Source organism: Eleutherodactylus coqui, chromosome 9 (assembly GCF_035609145.1).
Source record: "Eleutherodactylus coqui strain aEleCoq1 chromosome 9, aEleCoq1.hap1, whole genome shotgun sequence".
Taxonomy (NCBI): Eukaryota; Metazoa; Chordata; class Amphibia; order Anura; family Eleutherodactylidae; genus Eleutherodactylus; species Eleutherodactylus coqui.
The window spans coordinates 146,145,237-146,164,894 of NC_089845.1; the positions used below are offsets into that span (position 1 = coordinate 146,145,237).

The 19,658-nt window shown below is 44.2% G+C and overlaps 1 protein-coding gene across 1 annotated transcript in view; it reads left to right on the plus strand.

Annotated features, from left to right (window-relative positions):
- The window catches only part of LOC136578489 (polyamine-modulated factor 1-binding protein 1-like), a 372,216-nt gene that overhangs the window by 27,139 nt on the left and 325,419 nt on the right, over nt 1-19,658 (plus strand). The window contains exons 3-5 of the mRNA XM_066578603.1: nt 8,884-8,967; nt 12,770-12,937; nt 17,069-17,152. Coding sequence (XP_066434700.1) covers nt 8,884-8,967; nt 12,770-12,937; nt 17,069-17,152 — 336 coding nt within the window. The remainder of the gene's footprint in view (nt 1-8,883; nt 8,968-12,769; nt 12,938-17,068; nt 17,153-19,658) is intronic.

Consider the following 19,658-nt stretch of genomic DNA (forward strand, 5'->3'; position numbering starts at 1 on the left):
AATGGAAAACGTGTTTAAAGAAATCTGCAGGCTGTAATTAAATGATAGGGTTTCATAAATGCCTGTACTTTTCGTGTTGAGTAAGCAGGGCGTTCTGTACAAATAACTTTTCTTACTTTCTCCTATTTTTTTTCTTTTTTCGTGTTTTTTTTTTTTTTATATTTATTTGCCGTACAAGACTGTTTAACCCTTTAACACCTCCGGGGTCTTGAAAGCGGCGAAGTGGTTAACCAGGTACACGATCCCGTTAACGTGCTACACTTTCAAAAGAAAACATAGCTAATAGTTTCTGTAAAGATCACACGTCTCTCCAACATCTGTTTTGAGTCTACTATGAAAACTGTGTCTCTGATCTCATGTGTTGAACTTCTGTATCTTTGCCACTGTCTATTTCCTGCGAAAAAATACACTGAACAATAATAGCTTTTGTTCTTAACCTTCCAACCGCTGGAGCAGCTGAACAAATAACTTCCATGCTTTCATTCGAAATAATTTATTCCACGTATATGTTTGCGCAAAGTCATTTCATTTATTGAATGTTTCATCATTTAGAAATCAAATTGTGGGATTGAAACTACTGAAAAACTGCCATCTAATGGTTTCCTGATGCTTTAACTCTCCTAGTAGCATTTTCTTGGAAATACATCATTTCGACTCGAGCCGAGAGCCGTAGAAAGTGTCCTTAGCACTTACCAACTTTAATGTATTGTGCAAAAAAACACCATTTAAACACTGTTTACTTTTTTTTCCCCGTGTTTCCTTCTCTGTCAATGTTAATTATTGCTGACATTCATTTTTTGCTTTATAGTAGTCGTCGCTGCCAGATTTCGACAGAAATACCAACGTAGAGATTTCATTGTATTAGAATGTGAAGTTCTAAATGACATGCAGTTGGATAAACATTTTCAGGGTTTTTTTTTTGAAAGGCTGAAATAAAATAGGGATTAGTGGAATGATACGCAACGATCTTTTTTTCTTCATTCAGCTTTAAGTAAACATAAAACAGCTGCCAGGTACATAATAGGAAGGGTGGCCATTTTTACTCCTGCACTTCTGGTTGATGGAAGTCTCTCCTTTTTTTGGGGGGGGGGGGGGGGGGGTCATAAGCTATTCGGACAAGGGGATGACTGATTTACAGTGTGGTGGGGCAATTCAGTTTTCTGGAAATCCATGTTAAGGTCATTAATTTTAAACGCTTTTTAAAGCGGTTTATAGAAGGGACTTCTTAAAAAGACAGTGGTTCTACGTTTCTTATTTTTGGAAGATTTTGAGCTTTGGTTATATAAAGTTAGCCAGGCCCTAGCACCATGTAATACTTCTAAAGCGTAATTTGCAGAATTTCTTTTATTAACATATCTATTAGTGTTCAATGGCAAAAATTGGAGTCAGAATCTTTTCTGGCCATGTTGATATTTGCTATAGTGACTGTGTAAAGCTCAGTAGATGTCAAGGGATGACTATAACAAATGGCTAATGACCTACAACGTTGACATTGACTGGTGTCAAGAGTCTAAATCTGTGGAAGAAAACTGGGTTGTCAAGTTTGACGTTATTAATCTTATAGTGAAGGGAAAAGTTCCCCAGTCCATAAAGTGAAAGGCAAAAAGGGTTTCCTGGAACCAGAAAAGATATAGTTCAAAGGAACCGTCCAAAATTGACATTTAAGTCAGTACCTATGGGGAATAATTACCTGCTGCTATTTTTCCTCAGATTTTGCTTCTTGGCTACTTTTATAATTTAGAACTGAGCTGTGACAATGTTATTTTTCTTAATCTAAAGTAGTCTGGGACACGCCTCCTGTCTCCTCATTGGGTCAGGCTGCAGAGGAGGAAGACAGTGGTGTGTCCCAGACTACCTCAGATTAGGAACTGTAGCTAAACTATACTCAGACCTCTGTCTTGATAGAGCTGAACTGAACAGCAGCAAAGGAGGAAGATATCAAGAAAAATAAATGGCAGGTAATCATCTCCTTTAGGTATTGACTTACATATCAGTTTTGAGCTCCTGGCTGGAAGGTCACTTAAATGACTAACTAAAGCAAAGTTTGAGATTTGTTGTGAGTTTTGTTTTAATTTTAGTTGGCTATTCAAGTATTGCATACTAAAAAAAATTCAAATTTTTTTTTTTTAAATCTCTTTTTATACTTTTGTCACATAATGGACAGTTGAATCCCAATGATATCCTGTCAGTTCGCGTCTCCCGATTGAAAGCAAACGGAGAGTTGAACAAATAAGCTGACTTCGGTTTAATTGCTATTTGGCTTACCGTATTTGTCTGATAAGTCAGTAGATGAATAATTGAAACTTATTGCTTCTAATATGAAGTATGAATAGTTATTATACCCTGGTATGATTGTGTTTTGAGCATATATTTAGCTGAGCCATTACCATTCGCCCGAGGTTCTTTTCATCCCGAAATAGCATTAATTGGTTAGGAAGGAAAGCGCTTGTATAACAATATAAAAATAAACCAAATCAAAACATGTAACGGTGAGGCGGCTTATTAGAGGCCGTGCGTAATTTCTGGGTATGTGACAGTTTAGTAAATAAGTAACAAGCATTAAAGCAGATCTGTCAGCTGAATATGCGGCTTTATGTAAGGGCAGCATATTACAGGTCCAGGTCTGTACTACTATTAGGCAGGAAAGCACCCAAAAACGTTTATTTGTTTAGCAAATAAGGGCAATGAAAGAATACGTCGGACACGTAGTTATGGGTTTGCTGTATTTATGAGGGGTGCGCCCCCTGTTTCTCCTTGCCTATGTATACTGAGTCTTTTAATCACTGCCGTGAGGGAGGGGGGTTGGTACTCCATGAATACGGAAGACTCAAAGCTAGGAGTTCACTGTATTCTTTCATCACTGGTTATCCAAATGACACATTGTGTTGGTCCTGCTTTGGCTACTAGGAGTACGGACCTATGTATTTAATAGGCTGCCCTTATCTGAGGCAGCATATACCGCTGACCTATCCATTTTAATGTAACCAAGCAAAAGAGTTGTGCAAATAGTCATTAGTTAAAGGACCCCACAGTCCAGGTGAAATTTCAAAGTTCTGGAATACTAGGCGATTTCTCAAAATAGATCCTTCTCTTTTGGAGGACTTCCTGTAAGAATACATTTTTTTGAGTTCATCCAAGACCCTTGTAAATGCAATGCTTAGTCCATTTTATTCAAATATAGTAAACTTATCCAAGCTAAGGCCTCCCTCACACAGGCGTTTCGGTAAGCGCCGTGATTTGAATTGCAGCACTTTGCCGCGGTTTACTTTAGCGCTCCTCAGCATTACAAAACGCTCAAAAATAGAACAGACCCCACTCGAAACTCCCAGTGCTGAAAAGCGCTGCGATCAAGCGGCTGAGCGGTCCCATTGAAAACAATGGGAGAGTTATACTGCAATTAGCGCGGTGCTGAAAGTGCCACGCTAATTGCAGTAAAAAATGGCTGTGTGGGGTAGACCTAAAGGAGTCCGAATCGTAGTCTACAGCATAGTACAGCCATTTGGTCAGCTCTCCATAGAACTTTATGACAAGTGAAAGTAGATTGTGAATATATTTATCTGCCGCGCTAAAGTTGATTTTCCTGCTTCAGGAAGCCGGCCTACTTGGGGATCTGTGTCTGCCTCTCCTACCACCACACAGGAGGCAGTGGCTTGCATCGTCTTGCCAATAATGCCAGCAAGATCATGGGAACACAGCTGAACTAGAGAAAAAAATAAAGCACCGGTTAGCTGATTAAAGTCCATCCACCTGGGCAAGTATAAATTGAAGATCGCGCCATAAGGCAGGCCAGGACAAATCTTAGCCATATCTAGAACCTGCCGCAAACCTTAAGAGCCAGCAAAAACCCGCTGTAGGGCCTGATCTGTACTGTAAACTGGGATGTGAAGATTAGCCTTTCAAGGAGGTTGGTGCCATGAAGATAAACCCTAATTATATGGCACTCAACCAAGTGATCAGCTGTTCGCTGCATATCTGGCTTCTGTAACCTCCAGTAATATCAGTGTCCATAAAAATGAATGTCCATGTAGTGTATGGACCATCGGGGTTTGCCACATTGTGAGCTGGTCTTTGAGAGGGTCTTTTTGTTTTGGCTCATTAAGAGGGAAATCAAATAGGGGATCCTACTATGATATCCATATGCCCAAATATATTTTGCCTTCCCGCTAACATTCAGAATAGAGTTCTCCTTGGCATTTAAAGCAATGCCACCCCTTGTAGTAAAAACTTGGTCACATACTCTCCCCCTTTCCTTCATAGTTGTCAAATTAGAACCCCCACCATATCCCAAATATTCACAGCAGACCCCTTCTGCAGTTGTCACAACACATCCCTCCCTTCACTAATGCCGTAACAGGACTTCTTTCCTTTACTCAACAGGCAGTAACAACATGAGCACAACCGGGCTGCCAACCCTCCCGGAATCACTGAAATGCCTCCCCACGTCCCTCCTCTCCCCAGTTGTTTCACCTCCCATGCTCTCCTATGGTATCCCGGTTGGTTTTGTCCAGCCCTGCCACAGGGAATCTTAAATTTTTACATTTTGTTTTCTGTCCGTTATCAATAAATGTTAATAGTCTCCGCACAGAAGACGGGACAGCTGTAAGGCTTCACCTGTAACCCCAGTGTATTTGAACTTACAACCCTTGCATTTGCTGACCTATAGACTACAGAGGCCATATTACACTCTAGCACGGTAATCTACAAATGCAATAGTTGTAACCTTCCTTGGTAATAATAATCTCCACATCAATAGTATCTCATGGAGGAACAACTGGGATCTAATGGAGTTGGATGAAAACATGTGGAGCATGGGGTAATTATTCCCACGACAAGCAAGGTTATGTGCACACCTCTCGGACAGACTTGTGAAGGAGAGCACCAGATCTCATCCCCTCTGATTGGTTGTTCTGTTTGCTCCTGTAAGAGCAAACATGGCTCCTCACAACCCATAACTTCCAACTTTTCTGAGAGTGGACCACAGCATGGACTAGATGGACTACTTTTAGCTTTTTTACTACGTGGTATACTACCTTTCTGCCACTGCTGCTGTGTTCTTTGCTCTGTGATTTGCAGTGGAGGACATGGCCGTACACAGTGCAATGGTTCTGGCTGATGTTTCCTTTTCCCCCAGCCAAAGGTGGATAGTTTGAAAATGGTTAAATTGGTTGTCCAGTTGTAGACTGTTGATGGCCTATCATTACAATAGTAGTTCAGCAGGGTTTTTGCCACCCAGGTACCTCTCTACTGCACTTGTTCACTAATCCATTTTCTGCAGGAAGTAGACCGCTGCGTTCCTACTGCCTGGTATAACTGGCAAAGTAACCACTGAAGTGAAAGACCTGTAATACCAAGCTTTTTCACTGCATTGGAAACATAGGTCTCTGCTTCCTGTATCAACTGCCAGCACTAGTGCAGTGGCCTAGCAAACAGCTGATAAGTGGGATACCCGAGCCACCGATTCTCACCGCTCTACTATGTATGTTTCTATCCTGAGGATAGGCCATCAATAATTTACAACCTGAAGACCCCGTTGAGGCTAAAGACCTCCGTGTATCCTGAGTACTGAGTTGTAAGGTGTTCCAAGAGCTCTATATTCCCTCACGACACAAACATATTTTACAGGGGTGCAAAGTGCTATAAAGGTGCGATTGCACATCGAAAAGGAAATCTGTACCAAAAACCAAGTGCAGCCTTAGGGCCTCCACAGACAAGCGTGTGCGCGAATATGAGGTGAGACCTTTCTTTTCTTGTGCTCAGGAATTGTGCATGAGAAATGCACTCAGGAGAACGAACACATTGAAATCAACGGGTTTGCTTCGTGACATTTTGCGGGCATGAGTTTCATGCGAGCAGAAACGTTCATCTGTTTAAGCCCTTAGGCCTCATGTCCACGGGGAAAATAAGAATTAAAATCCGCAGCAGATCACCCGCACGCGGATCCGCGCCCCATAGAAATGCATTGACCACCCGCGGGTAGGTAAATACCCGCGGATGGTCAATAAAAGTGAATTAAAAAAATTCTGAAGCATTAAAAAAATGGACATGCTCCATTCAGGTGCGGATCACGCGTGCGGAAGCTCATAGAGCACATAGCTCAATTGATCTCCCGCATAGAAAAATAAAAGACAATTACAGTGCACCCGCAGCCCAAATCCGCGTTACAAATCCGCAGTGGACCTGATTTTCCCCGTGGACATGAGGCCTTAGGCCTCATGTCCACGGCATAATTCTAATTTAAAATCTGTTTTTCCCGCACGCGGATCCGCGCCCTATAGGGATGCATTGGACACCCGCAGGTAGTTAAATACCTGCGGATGTCATTTTTCCCGTCAGGCACGGATCCGCATGCGTGAAAAAAAATGGACATGCTCCATTTTCGTGCGGGTCTCCCGTGGGGATGGCTCCCGCAGGCTTCGATTAAAGCCTATGGAAGCCGTCCAGATCCGCGGTAGACCCGTACCAGAATTAAACTCCTCTGCTCCGGACGATGCGGTTCTTCCCTTCTTCGCGGCCGGATCTTCTTTCTTCGGCCCGGCGGATGTGCCTGACACATGCACGCGGCACGCTGCTGGCGTGCCGAGCACATCCGCCGGTCCGAAAAAAGAAGATCCGGCCTCGAAGGAAGGCAGATCCGCCTCGTCCGGAGCAGGTGAGTTTATTCTGATTTTTAGGCCTCATGTCCGCGGGGCAGGAGGGACCCGCTACGGATTCTACATGGAGAATCCGCGGCAAGCCCGATTTTCCTCGTGGACATGAGGCCTTAGTGATAATAATATAATCTTTATTTATATAGCGCCAACATATTCTGCAGCACTTGCCAAACAGGGGAGAACAGACACAAAGATACAAAAATCATGGTTGCATGTAGTAATCGATTGATGGAGACAGTAGGGGTGAGGGTCCTGCTCCAACAAGCTTACATACTACAGATAATGGGGTGATACAGAAGGTAAAGGGGCTGGAGATGTGCACGGTATGGCGAGGTGGAGAGTGAGGGATGCTATACACATAGACAATGGTCAGACATGAGCCATGTGGTGCATTGCATTACAATGAATGGATTCCATAGTGAGAATCCGCAGCATAACTAGTTTCAGTTGCTGATCTGTTTCCATTGTAAGTGGATGCAGTTTGGTAAATCCCCATTCACCTGCATTGCGCTGTACATTGCTGCAGCATTCCGTCATGAAATCCCTAGTGGAAAGGGTTGTCTGATTATCGGAGAACATTCTCTCTATCGTACCCACTGTGCTAACATGACAAGCGGAGCAGTACCCCGCTGTGGTCCCGGTGTTTGGTGTGGCAGAGGATGTCACCTAACGACTGCAGCATAACCGTCTCTTCTCCTGGCATCAGCGCTCATATCCTGGGCACCATGATGCCAAGAGTTTGGAAAATGCGAAAAAGTATAAAGTCTCTGGGGTTCGTTCAAGTTCTATCATAGGACCATTCTGGCCATGGATTACGGTTTTCTGCTCCCACAATGGAGCAGGGATGTCGAATCCCAAACAATGATGTACCCGGCCTCTGTTTTTTTATTTTGGGCTCTGGTTACCCACTTGTCCCTAAGGTCGCGCTCACACAGCCGGCTTTTTACCGTGATTAGCACGTTGTCATGCGCAGTCTCCCTGGTTTCATTCTAATTTCCGACTCTGTCACTGAGCGCCACTGCGTATAAAGGCCGCTCATATGCAATGTAGTTGCATATATACAGTGTTTTGTACACACCCATATAGAACAGGACTCTATAACGCGTAATCGCAATTCAAATACGCTCGTGTGAGCCTGGCCTAACTAAGACCCGCAAAATAAAAAACCTGCGCTCCACTTTTGAGGTAATGCCCTATATTTCCCAGAATTTAGATGGATTAATAAGGAATCTAGCGGACATGACTCTCGCCCGTCATGCAAGCGGCCCGGGCGTAATAATAACGTAGCTGCGGCGGTGTTCTTCTCCGAATATTAGCAGATAATGAACTTTGGCGTGCCGTTATTTTCAAGGTGTTAGATTCTTTTCCGCATTAAACAAAGGCCGGTTGCTCGTTGCAGGCATTCCTTCTAACTAATGCGTAATTGGAATATATATTTTTGAAGGCAGTGACCTTGGCTGTTTGTAATGGCATCTAAAGCAATTATGTCGCTGATGGTGATGGAGAAAGATGGCAGGGAGCAGACAGAATTGCATGAATTAGTGTAAACAGCGAGCGTTGCTAAGCAGTATTAGATGACAGTTAGCTTTTTAATGAGGGAAGACACACAGTAATTAAATGTTGACATACAATTATGAAATATATCAGATAGCAAATCCGCGCCGCCATAAGGCAATAGGAACAGACATTTCTGGCGAGAGGGAAAGGGAAGAGAAAAAAAAAAAAAAGCGTCCCGTGCTCCGTCATCTGAAACTGTTTTTTACGAGCGCAGGGTGAAGGTCAAGGAGGTATCTTAACTCCATCAATCGTTCGGACAGTTACAAATGACCTTTCACTTTCCATAAGACATTCAATATTCTGAATCGGAGAGATACATTTTTCTGTGTTTAGAAAATGATGAAATTGAAATCCTTCCCATCACGCAAGGTGCAGCAAATGTTGGAATCTCATGAACGCCTCATTCGCCCCCAACGCGCTCCCCATTAACACGGAGGCAATTACTTAACGCTTGCTATATATTTCACTACCAAAACGGCCGCAGTGCCCTCGCTCCGAAACACGAAGCGCGTGAAAAATGACCGCGAGTAGAACCGAGCAGCTGTTATTAGATGTCGATAGAAGTAACGGCTCGCTGTATATTGACTGGCGCACCTTCCGGTAATTTGGAGAGGGGAGAGAATGCGTCGCTGTTCAAACGGTTTCCATTCAGATATTCTCTGTTTTCCCCTTTTAGATACTTGACAAAGAAAGCGAACGTGAGGCCCTACAGAAGGAACTATTAAGAGCGCAGAACCAGTACTCTGCATGCTATGATGAGGTAATCAATTTTAATTGCCTGTTTTGTATTAACCTTTGCTTTTTATTTCCTTATTCCTTGGCAGTGTAAGTACCTAAAATATACATCTATAATTAGGGATCCTGTTGTGATTGTTTATGGTTTCTGTTACCTTTTGTAATGTTTCTAGCTTGTGTGCCAAGTCGGAAAACCATTTTCCCTTTAGCTACAAAACAGCCCCAAAAAATGCATATTTTCGGTTTTAGAATAATAGGACCAGCATTCCATTTAGTAACCCCCGCTGTGAGGGCGATGGAGGGAAACAGGGCAGACCTATGGATAGGGAATAACTGGTTACTCTGGTACAACCCCTTTAAGCAGCGGGGACGTCTGTAGTAGCAGGTGACCGCAGCCTCCCAATCAGAGGCATGCTGGCATCAGCGATCAAATGCCAGGAGTTTGGCACGGTGACTTTGCAGGGGAGGTCACCTCACTTCTGCAGTTAGTACAGACCAGGAGGATCGCGGGGCTGCAGAGCTGATCGCCGGGGACAGATATGTTTGTTTTTAATCATTTGGAGCTACTTTTAAAAAGTTTAATTTTTAACCAGACAACCCCTTTAAGCATGGATACATCTGAATACCATGCAGTATACAGTTTTAGCGTAATGCACACGGCCGGATTTGCATTGCGGAATCCCAAGTGGGCATCCGCCTCCGGATTCCGCAGCAAATATCTGCCATAGCATGCTATGGAAAAATACTTTTTCCTGCCCACGAGTGAAAATCCATTGTGATTTTCTGCTTGCGGGGAAAAAATTGTAGCATGCTCTATTTTAGTGCGGGCTATTCACGGAGGCTTCCATTGAAGTCAACACAGAAGTAAAGAATCCGGACAGGTATGCCGGGGTCACCCCAGGCCGGTCATGTGTATGCGGCCCAAGTATTGTTTAGTGTTTGCCCTCTACATTGGGAGTCGGTGTACATACTATTAGGCCGTATACGCACAGGCAAGTGTGATATCGGTCTGAGAAACTCGGCCTGATATCGCACTTGTAAACCCGCGACTTTTATGTGATTGCAATGTGTTTTGCTAGAAAAACTCATCGTATCGCTACACTTGCGATTTTCACACGTGTGAAACTTGTATTTTACATGCAAGTGTTATGGGGTGTTTTTTTTTTTTTTTTTATGCTCCCTTAGGGAATATTTGGCGATCCTTGAACAGAATTGCCCAAAAATATGGCATGCTGCAATTTCTCTATCTGGCGGCACCACTGCGAGACAAAAATCACCCATGGAAATACTTTGTCAAAATAATGGGTTTTTTTCACGTGTGATTTCTATGCATCTCGCAATGCGTAAAAGTTGTGCTTGAAAATCACCCGTGTAAATACACTCTCAGGGAATTCTGATTTCTAGATTACTTTCCCGGTCAGGCCTCTCAGTGGAGAGCAGCGACAAGACTTCTTGTGATCATGTGCATGCGTTACACAGGCGGCCCATTGACGTTAATGGGGACTGGGCAAGACTTCATCTCCTCAGTGGTGGCATCTGGAGGGGTCATTCACACTGGATTTTTTTTTTTCACATTTTTCTACTGAAGCTGAAGCATTTATAGGAGTTGCAGTTACAGGGAAAACGCCCCCCTAGTGTGACAGTAGTCACTGTGAGAGCTGGTTAAGGGGTCTGCTAAGACCCTGCAGCTCTGACATGCCAGGGGTTGCCTGTGATCACGTGATTGCTGGGTCCCGTACAGAAAACAGCACTGCCGCTTCCTGAATCCTCTACATAGCGCTCACTGAGCACTATGTAGCTTGTACAGGAGAAGGAAAAAGTGGTTAAAAACATCTTCTGTCTTCTCCTCTGGGACCTAAATTGCAGGACCTTTTAATTCCTCGACAAATTTTTTTACTATTGGCTGGGATGAAAGCTCAGGACCAAGAGCTGTAAATTTACGGTACTAGGTCTTTAATGGGTTAAAGTGAGAAGTTTTTTTTAAATACAGGCCCAGAGTGGTGGAATAACATAAAAAAGCCATACTCAACTCCCCCGCCACTCGCATGCTGTCACTACTTCCTGCTTCAGCGAAGCTGCAATGATGTCACTAATATACGGGGCGCGTTACTGCTGCAGCTAATCAGCGGCTCACTTCTGCCTGTGATTGGCTGTAGCGCAGCAGGAAGTGAAGACTAGTGGAAGGACTGGACTCTGGTGGGGTGGAGGGGGAAGTGAATATTGCTTTTTCTACACAGCGGTTTGGCTTCGGACTATCTGAGGAGGAAAAACCTAGGGAACCCCAGTTATCAGCTTTGAGCCCTCCAATTTGGACTTGGTCTTCACTGTGGGGTCCCCAAGCAGTTACTTGTAAAGATACCCCTGATAGGGCGGCTACTGGCGCTGCACTGTGCGGAGGAGCAATACCTGATTGTGTGAACAGGTTCATATCTAGAGGACGATTTATAGTCCGCTCTAGCAGTACAGGACAGCCAATAACAAAGTCCAAAATAGAAAGCTAAGGTCAGGGAACACAGAAGATTGCTTATACATCCTGCATGATGGAAGGATGTCTAATATAGCTGGCGTGGCTGATGATTGGAGGGGAAGAAAGTAGGAGAGTGTGTGGTGGCCCTTTAACCCTTTGCAATCCAATTTTGGATTCAGGGTTTCCTAGGGGGCTTTCTCTTTCTGCCATTATACAATGACGGCCACCTGCTGGCTAGAGTCAGTATTGCGGTATTGGGCATGCTGGAGAGGCCCCCAACAGCAGAGCGGCCAGTAATATACAGTAAGAATACCCTGACGGACGTCTTCCAACATTGGAAGCTGTACGGCCTTCAATCAGAATGTCTTTAGGTGTCAGACAGTGGATTGGAAAGGGTTAAGAAAGAGGGCAGGAGTGCGTGTAAGCCTTATGAGCAGACACTACAATGGCAGAGGAGGACAGAACATAGCATGCAGCGTATGTCCAGTAACGGAGCCTGGCTGCGGCCCTGGCAACAGGTGAGCAGGGAGAGCAGCGGTGTGCTATGACACACATGTTGGATTGGAAGGACATGGTTTCTCCTTAGGGAGAGCACCTAGTGAGGCCACCCATGCTCCTCGGAGAAATTTATGCAAATAAGGTGATGTAACAATACCTCTACAAAGCCACCTATTAGAAGGCAGCATTCCTGCAAGTGAATGTCTTACCTTTTGAGGGATATGAGCCAGAGGTAGCCGTGTACAGACAGCCTTTTTGGGGGGTCTTGCCCCTCATCAGTGTGCAGTGGGTCGCTGGTGGCGCTGTAAGGGCATTGTTCTATCTTCCCATTTGCGTGTATGCTGGATTCTCACCCTATACACCCATTAACGAGCTGCTGACAGAGGCTGCCATGAAACATAAAAACATGCATCACCAGTAGGCTATCGTTATCTCAATGCTTCTATGTGTAAAGGGTAATTCTGGTAATATTTGGAATTAATTCTTACTCGGAGTAACCCGTGATGAGTAACCTATAAAGGATTAGTCAAACACAAGCACAGCCGAATGGGAAGAATTAAAAAGAGTCTGCACAGAACACAATGCAGACAGCTCCGTGTGATTAGGAAACTATTGAAATAAATATCAAGTATTTCCTTTGTACTCGCTGCTTACATCTGTGACCCAAGCAAACAGCTGTCAGAAATGCCATTTCGCTTCTATGTACTTGCATTTGTGAATATTCAAGAGACAAGAAGCTTTTTTTTTCACTCAAATTAGATACAATTCCTTCCGAGGATTAAGCTCTACTTTAGGGAACATCATATGAAGATGGGACAACAATATTTGAAATGAACCTTGCGTTTATCTGTTTTACATCCAGTTGCTCCACCGGGACAAACTTCTACATAAACTTAAAGAAGAAAATATTCAGCTGACAGAGCAAATCATGCAGCAGTCCCAGGACATTTCCAAGATGAGTGAAGAAAGGAAGAGACTGGAGCTGAAGCTGGCAGTTGTCACAGAGAGACATAAAACTGCACAACAGGAGGTGTGTGTCTGAGTGTGCCTTTACATTCCCCCCCCCCTCCTTCCTCCTTGAGTGCCTCTTGTCAATTACAAGTTGCTAGTATATAACAAGGCATGTCATTTGTAACCTGTGTTCTTCACAAATAGCAAGAACATATTCATCAGTACTTTTAAAAGTAATGCGGCTCATTGTTTTTCCTTTCATGATCTGTTTCCAGCGTCTGTCAAGGCTTATACTATGTTTAATGCTGCATTTGGTTGGGGAAATAAAATTGTGACAGGTATTTGTAATGGAAAAAAAAAAAAGTACAAACTGTAAATTGGCAAACACTATTAGATGATCTTCTTCTTCTTACGAACATCTTCTGGTGCTTCCTTGAACCGTCTTCTTACTTGAGCCAAGTTACTGCTCCTCGACATGGCACATGCATGTACTTGATGATGAGCAGCCCGGTATGACCTCATCTGCATCCGATCACCTTTATTGCTCGGCGCACTTCATCATCAGAGTGGCTTTATGGAGGAAGCAGCCAATCGTCATGCAGGATTTAGTTTTCCATCCCAGTTTAAGAAATAAAGGCCAGATTGATATCTGTGGGCACTTTTTTTTTTCGAGTTGCAGACACAAAGCCAATAGTTGTTTGATGCTTTGCATTTTACTCGAGCGAGTAGTGCCTTATGCGAGTACCTACCGGCTCGTCTCAAAAGATTCGGGTGCCGACGGGGAGCGGCGGGGGAGAGTGGGGAGGAACGGGGGGGGGGGGGGGGGGGTCGAGATCTCTCTCTCACTCTCCCCCTGCTCACTCCCACTTCATTTTTGGACCTTAGACCCCATTTACACTGACAGATGATCGCTCAATAGTTACTCAAACTAATGTTTGAGTGACAGTTTTGAGCAATCATCTTTGCATAGTCTATAGCAGCTAAGTAGCTACTATAGAGCTATGCAGGCAGACACGTACACCGCCACTCACTTGGCAAACAACACAGCTGTTTTGCTTAAGCAAACAACTGTATTGTTCTCCGTGATTACAGCTTGCGTCCTGCTGTAAACTACCAGTTGGACACGGGCTGTAAGAATCTTATCAGCGCTGCAAACTGTGATAACAGCCTGCAACGCTGATAAGAATTCATCGCTTAATTCAAGAAAAAAAGAATTGAGCGAGGAACGACTCGTGCACAAAAACTGAACAATGTCCGTGCATTTAGACCCAACGATTCTTGCTCAAAAGACGGCTTTGAGACAATTTTGAGCGAGAATCGTTGGGTCTAAAAGGGCCTTTACTCAAGTTGTCACAATAGCTTACCAAACTGGAGGTACTGTAGATGGTGCATACAGCGCTCAGTTGGGAAGGCTTCCGATGTGTGATTTAAAGGGGTTGTCCAGGACTTTTACTATTGATGACCCATCCTTGGGTCAGCTCATCATTAGTTGATTGTCAGAAAGGCGGACCCTTGCCAATCAACTGTTTATTCGTGCGCTGTCAGTTTGGAGAGTGCTGGAAGCAGATAGCGCTGTCAACATTGCAGTGGCCTGGTTTGGTACTACAGATATAGTTCCCTTTGAATTTGCCTGCAGTATGAAACCAGCCTGTTGCAATGTTGATGGCGCTACCTGCTTTCAGTACTTTCTGCACTGACGGCAAGGATCCTGAGCAGTGGACACCCACTGATCAACTATTGATGGCCTATCCTAGGTCAATAGTAAAGTACTGGACAGGCCTTTTAAGCATTTCTTAATTTTTTTGAGCAGGGTAGGTTTATATTTATCTGTTATTCCTGACTAATTGTCCAATATATGGAGCTATTTCAGGAATAAAGGCATTCAATAACATATTTGTATGGTGTTTGATATACAGCGCTTCTCCTGCCATTCCGTACATTATTGAACATCCCATTTGACAAGGATGCAAGGATAGTATCTTAAACTGAAACTACAATGTGTTCCTCGTGGCTACAGAGTCCCAATGTGTTTATATTACAATGTACAGTATTAACTTGCTGCAAATAATGCCAAAATGTCTGCAATTTATAATTCTAGGTCTGGCACAAAATACTGGAAGAAAAACTGCTGCATGTAAAAGCTGGGCAGCTGAGCAGAAAACGAACAGACCCCATTATAGTCAATGGGGTCTGTTCGGTGCTGTTCAGTTCCATCATTCAGCCACGGGGATTTCCCATTCCTGCTCCCCAAACGGAGCAGGAAAGCAGAACTCCAAGTGTAGATGTGAGACCACTATTAGATATGCCGTAACATTATGAGTGATGGAGGTTTGACCTCTCGAATTCCCTCAATAGTAAAAAAAAAAACAGTTGGGAAGGGGTTTTACTCATTTACCCTCTTATACTTAGAAGCCCCAACTGAAGGCTTGAACCGCCCTGGAATAGCATGGTCCAATATTCCATACAGCAGTGGTATTCCTTCCCTAACCGTACTAGCAATCAGAGAGATCCATGGATGAACATCCTACATTAATATCAGTAGCTCTGTATGGACATTTTTGGAATGAATCCACAAATGCAGTGCATACACAATTTTTAAGCCATTTTTTCGTGCAACAATATTACAATTGGACATATTTTTGCTATAGAGTGTCAGACTCTGAACAGATTAGTGCCCTTCTCCTAAGCTCTTGTGTATAGCATTGGCAGCCTGACTCCTAATTGAATGAACACATAATATTTTGTCCTGAGACCGGAGGAGGGAAGTATATCACTTGCAGTTGTTCTCTGCCGTTCTGCAAACTGCTGTTTCCGGGTCCCATTATCCTCTGTCCAAGATGGCAACCACAATTTTCTTACTAACTAATGCACAATGTGCACTGCTTCTCTAATGAGTGCTGGTTAGAGATGAGCGAATATACTCGTTTTGAGTAATTACTTGATCGAGCACCGCGATTTTCGAGTACTTCCGTACTCGGGTGAAAAGATTCGGGGGATGCCGGGGGGAGGCGTGGTGGAGCGGGGGTAGCAGCGGAGAACAGGGGGGAGCCCTCTCTCTCTCCCTCTCCCCCCCACTCCCGCTGCAACCCCCCACTCACCCACGGCGCCCCCCGAATCTTTTCGCCCGAGTACGGAAGTACTCGAAAATCGCGGCGCTCGAGCGAAAAAGGGGTGTGGCCGAGTAGGTTTGTTCATCTCTAGCGAGCACCCAAATGCTCGGGTCCGCGTTATTCGAGTCGAGCTTTTCGTTAAATTCGAGAGCTCTACTCGAGTAACAAACCCCTCTCTCAAAAAATTTGCCATTGATGCACGCGCTGCGTCGCGGCGGGGAGGAGCCAAAAACTGGGGCAGGGTCGAACACGACGTGATGCTCGTTCAAGTAACGAACACCATTGAATACACTAATACTCGAACGAGCATCAAGCTCGGCAGAGTACGTTCGCTCAACTCTAGTGCTGGTCAATCAAAGGGTCAACCAATAGTGCATTGGTATTCCAACAGCGCACTCTGGGGCATTAGGTAGTCTGAAGATTGCATCAGCCATCTTGGACAACTGAAAACGGGACGGGGGAACCGGTGGATTGCATGGCCGGTAGAGAAGAACAACCTCAAGTAATATACCACCTACCTTCCATCCCATCCAATCCCATGGCAAAAGTTTGTCCTGAAACTTGACAAGAAGTAGAATGGAATGACTGACAGTCATGTTTGGCACTGCCTTTATTCTCTTCTACAACTAATATCTGTGAGAAACAGTAGGATCATCTGCAAAAATCCCTACACTGCTTATCTATCTACCCCCAAGAGATGAAACGTCCATGGAAGACCTCTTACGTAGCAGAGTGCCGGCAGAAATGTCAGATGTATGGACGAGATAAGCCTACAGGACTTTCCGTTCTACGACCCTGAAAGAGCTCGTTATGTTGCTAGATGAAGGGGTTAAATCCGGACAGGTCTAGTTCCTGCGGCACTTTGTGTAAGGGTTTGTCTGTAGACGTACAACTTGGCATTGCCCTTTGTGTGGAATATCTAAAGGAATCGTACATTGAAAGGAACCAGCAAGGAAAAGAAATAACACAAAAAGGTTGAGCGCACAATGCCTTGTCTTGCTCAAGTTGGAGTTGAATGAAGTTACTTATTCATTCTGGTGTTTTAACTCTCGCTCATTGTCCATCTGTATTTAATTTTGATATTTCTCTTTTTTTTTTAGGTTAATAACAGAGATCAAATCATTTTACAACTTAAAACAGACTTGAAAACATCACAGGAGAAATATTTTGGCACTCAAGAAGAAGTAAGTACTTTGAGAGTTTAGACTGAAACGTCTGTTCGCAGATCATTCTTCAGTATCCATAGCTGTTGGTAAGATGGAAGGGCTCAGTTCCTTTCCTACCATTTCCTCAGTGCATGGCACAGTTACATGTATAACAATCCTCAAAATGTTGGAATTAAAGGTTTAATCATTCGGAAAAGGCTTTTCTGTCATTACTGACCTTCGCGTTACCCACCGCACCATGTGCAACAATAAACAATTTTAGATTCGAAGACGGAAGTTGGGGTATACACAAGTCACTTGGTCTAATTCCTAGAGAGACATGCTCTGACCTTGTTGCATAGTAACAATCTAAATGATGAATATGTGCTGTCATTATGGGACGGCACCGCTTATTATTAAAAATCCTCTACTAAATTAATGAAAATTGTGTTTTCCAGCAACATGAACCTGAATTTAATTTTGCAGGTACAACATACTTCAGAATATAGTTGGCAGAGTATCTGAAACTTGGGGAATTGTATATTTAGTAGCTTTACAGCTTGCTTTCGAATGCTAAATTCTAGCGGTTTTAAGACTGAAATAAAGAAATGCTCCCATTAAAACAGAACGTTTTGACGTTTTTCCTTCAGTGTCATTAGCAACCAATCAATACGCGACTTCAGGTGACTCATTTCCACTTTTGCCCCATGTAGAACAGTAGTGTGTAATGTCACAGTAGAAAGAGTTTATGTAGTTTGCAGCTGCCAGCTCGCCCCTTATGGGGGCCGTGTTGTGTATACATTTCTAATTCTGTCCAGACGCCCCGCTCCAGTATCTGCTCAGGCAGCAACTACGGCACTGGGGTGCGCACTTGGCCACGTTCTTAAAGCACCGTTGCGTATTTCTTAAATATCTCCACCAATCCTTAATGTTCCCTGCATACATCGGCCATCTTCCCCCTAATGGAGGGTGCGTAAGTCTTGTGGTAATTTTGGTCTCACTTAAGGTGCTACTTAAGTTCTTGACATCTCTTACTATGTTCCCCTCTTAGCTCCTTATCCCAGCTTGATATACTGACTATGCTTCTCTCTATTGCCTGCCCCGACCTCTGGCCTGCTTGATTGTGCTTAAGCTGTTCTCCGTGATTTGTCCTCTGGCTTGTTCCTCGGGCTGAAGTGCGCTGTCTGCCTTGACCTGGACTGTCTGACTACGCTCCTGTTCACACCCTCAGGTCTCACACCTAGGCCTATCAGGAGATACCGTTCTCCTCTTATCTGTCCACTTTATTGTAGTTTTGGTGTTTTATACTATGGGATCAACAATATAAAGTAAGATGCGAATAAACCAGTGGAGAGCTGCATCTCGCGATCCATGGATCACCTTCTTTCATTTAAGAGGTGTTGAGGTCTCTGGAATATCTGCCACTCTGATAAGCTGACTCCTCATATTAACTCTGTAAGTGTATCTGCATATATACTGTACTCTGCAGTTCTGGGACCGGAGGGGCATTTATATTACTTGCTGTTGGCCTTGATCCGCTGGTCCCCGGTCCCATTTTCAGATGACCAATTCAATCTTCCAGCTACCTAATCCCCACAGTGCATTGCTAGTGTTAGACAATGAATGCACTCTACCTGCTCTCTGATTGGCCAGCACTGCTCACATAAGTGCTGGCCAATCAGAGAGCAGTGCACAGTGTGCATTAGGTAGCTAGAAAATTGCAGTGGCCATCTTCAACAGCTGAAAACAGGTTCTTGAACTGGTGGAACAGGGACATCAGCATAGAAGAATGACAGTAGGTAATATATCCCCAGAAATGTTGTCCCTTTAAGTACTACATTATCAGACACTGAACTCTTCTTACCATACCATAAGGATGAGAACAGTTAGGTCTTGCTGTGGGGCCTCTCATCTGCAAACTGCACCCGTTGTAATTTTTAATAATGTCTGATTAATGGGGTTATATCATTTATGAGCTATCCTCAGGTAGTAGTTGATCGGCTGGGGTCCGCTGCTCGGAATCTCAGATGATCAACTGATCGGGCGCACGCTCTGTGCTGCTACACATAGGGGTATAGAGTGGAAGCTGCTGTTTTGACGCCTGTGTAGTGGCCGGCGTTTGTACCTAAAAGCGCAAAAAAATGGCCGTATACTTACTGTTGTGTAAACATAGGGGGTGCAGGTAATGCACCATATCCCTCAGCATGCAGACAGCCAAACTACTATAAGGAGGAACACGGATGCAAGTTACTGATAAACAACCACGTCCTCCCTACATGGAGGGGACGGCTGCCCAGCACTGCACTTGCACATAAGTAAAAAATGTAACCAATTCCCATTGATTTTAATGAGACCTCCGTCAGCAAAGCCACAACACATGGGTTGGAGAAACAGCTTCCACTCCGTACCCCTGTGTGTAGCGGCCCTGAGAGCTGGCACCCGATCGTCTGATTGGCCAGATTATCGAGTAGCGGACCCCAGCTGCTCAACTATCGTTCACCTCTCCTGAAGATAGGTCATCCATAGTACTTTCCTGTAAAACCTC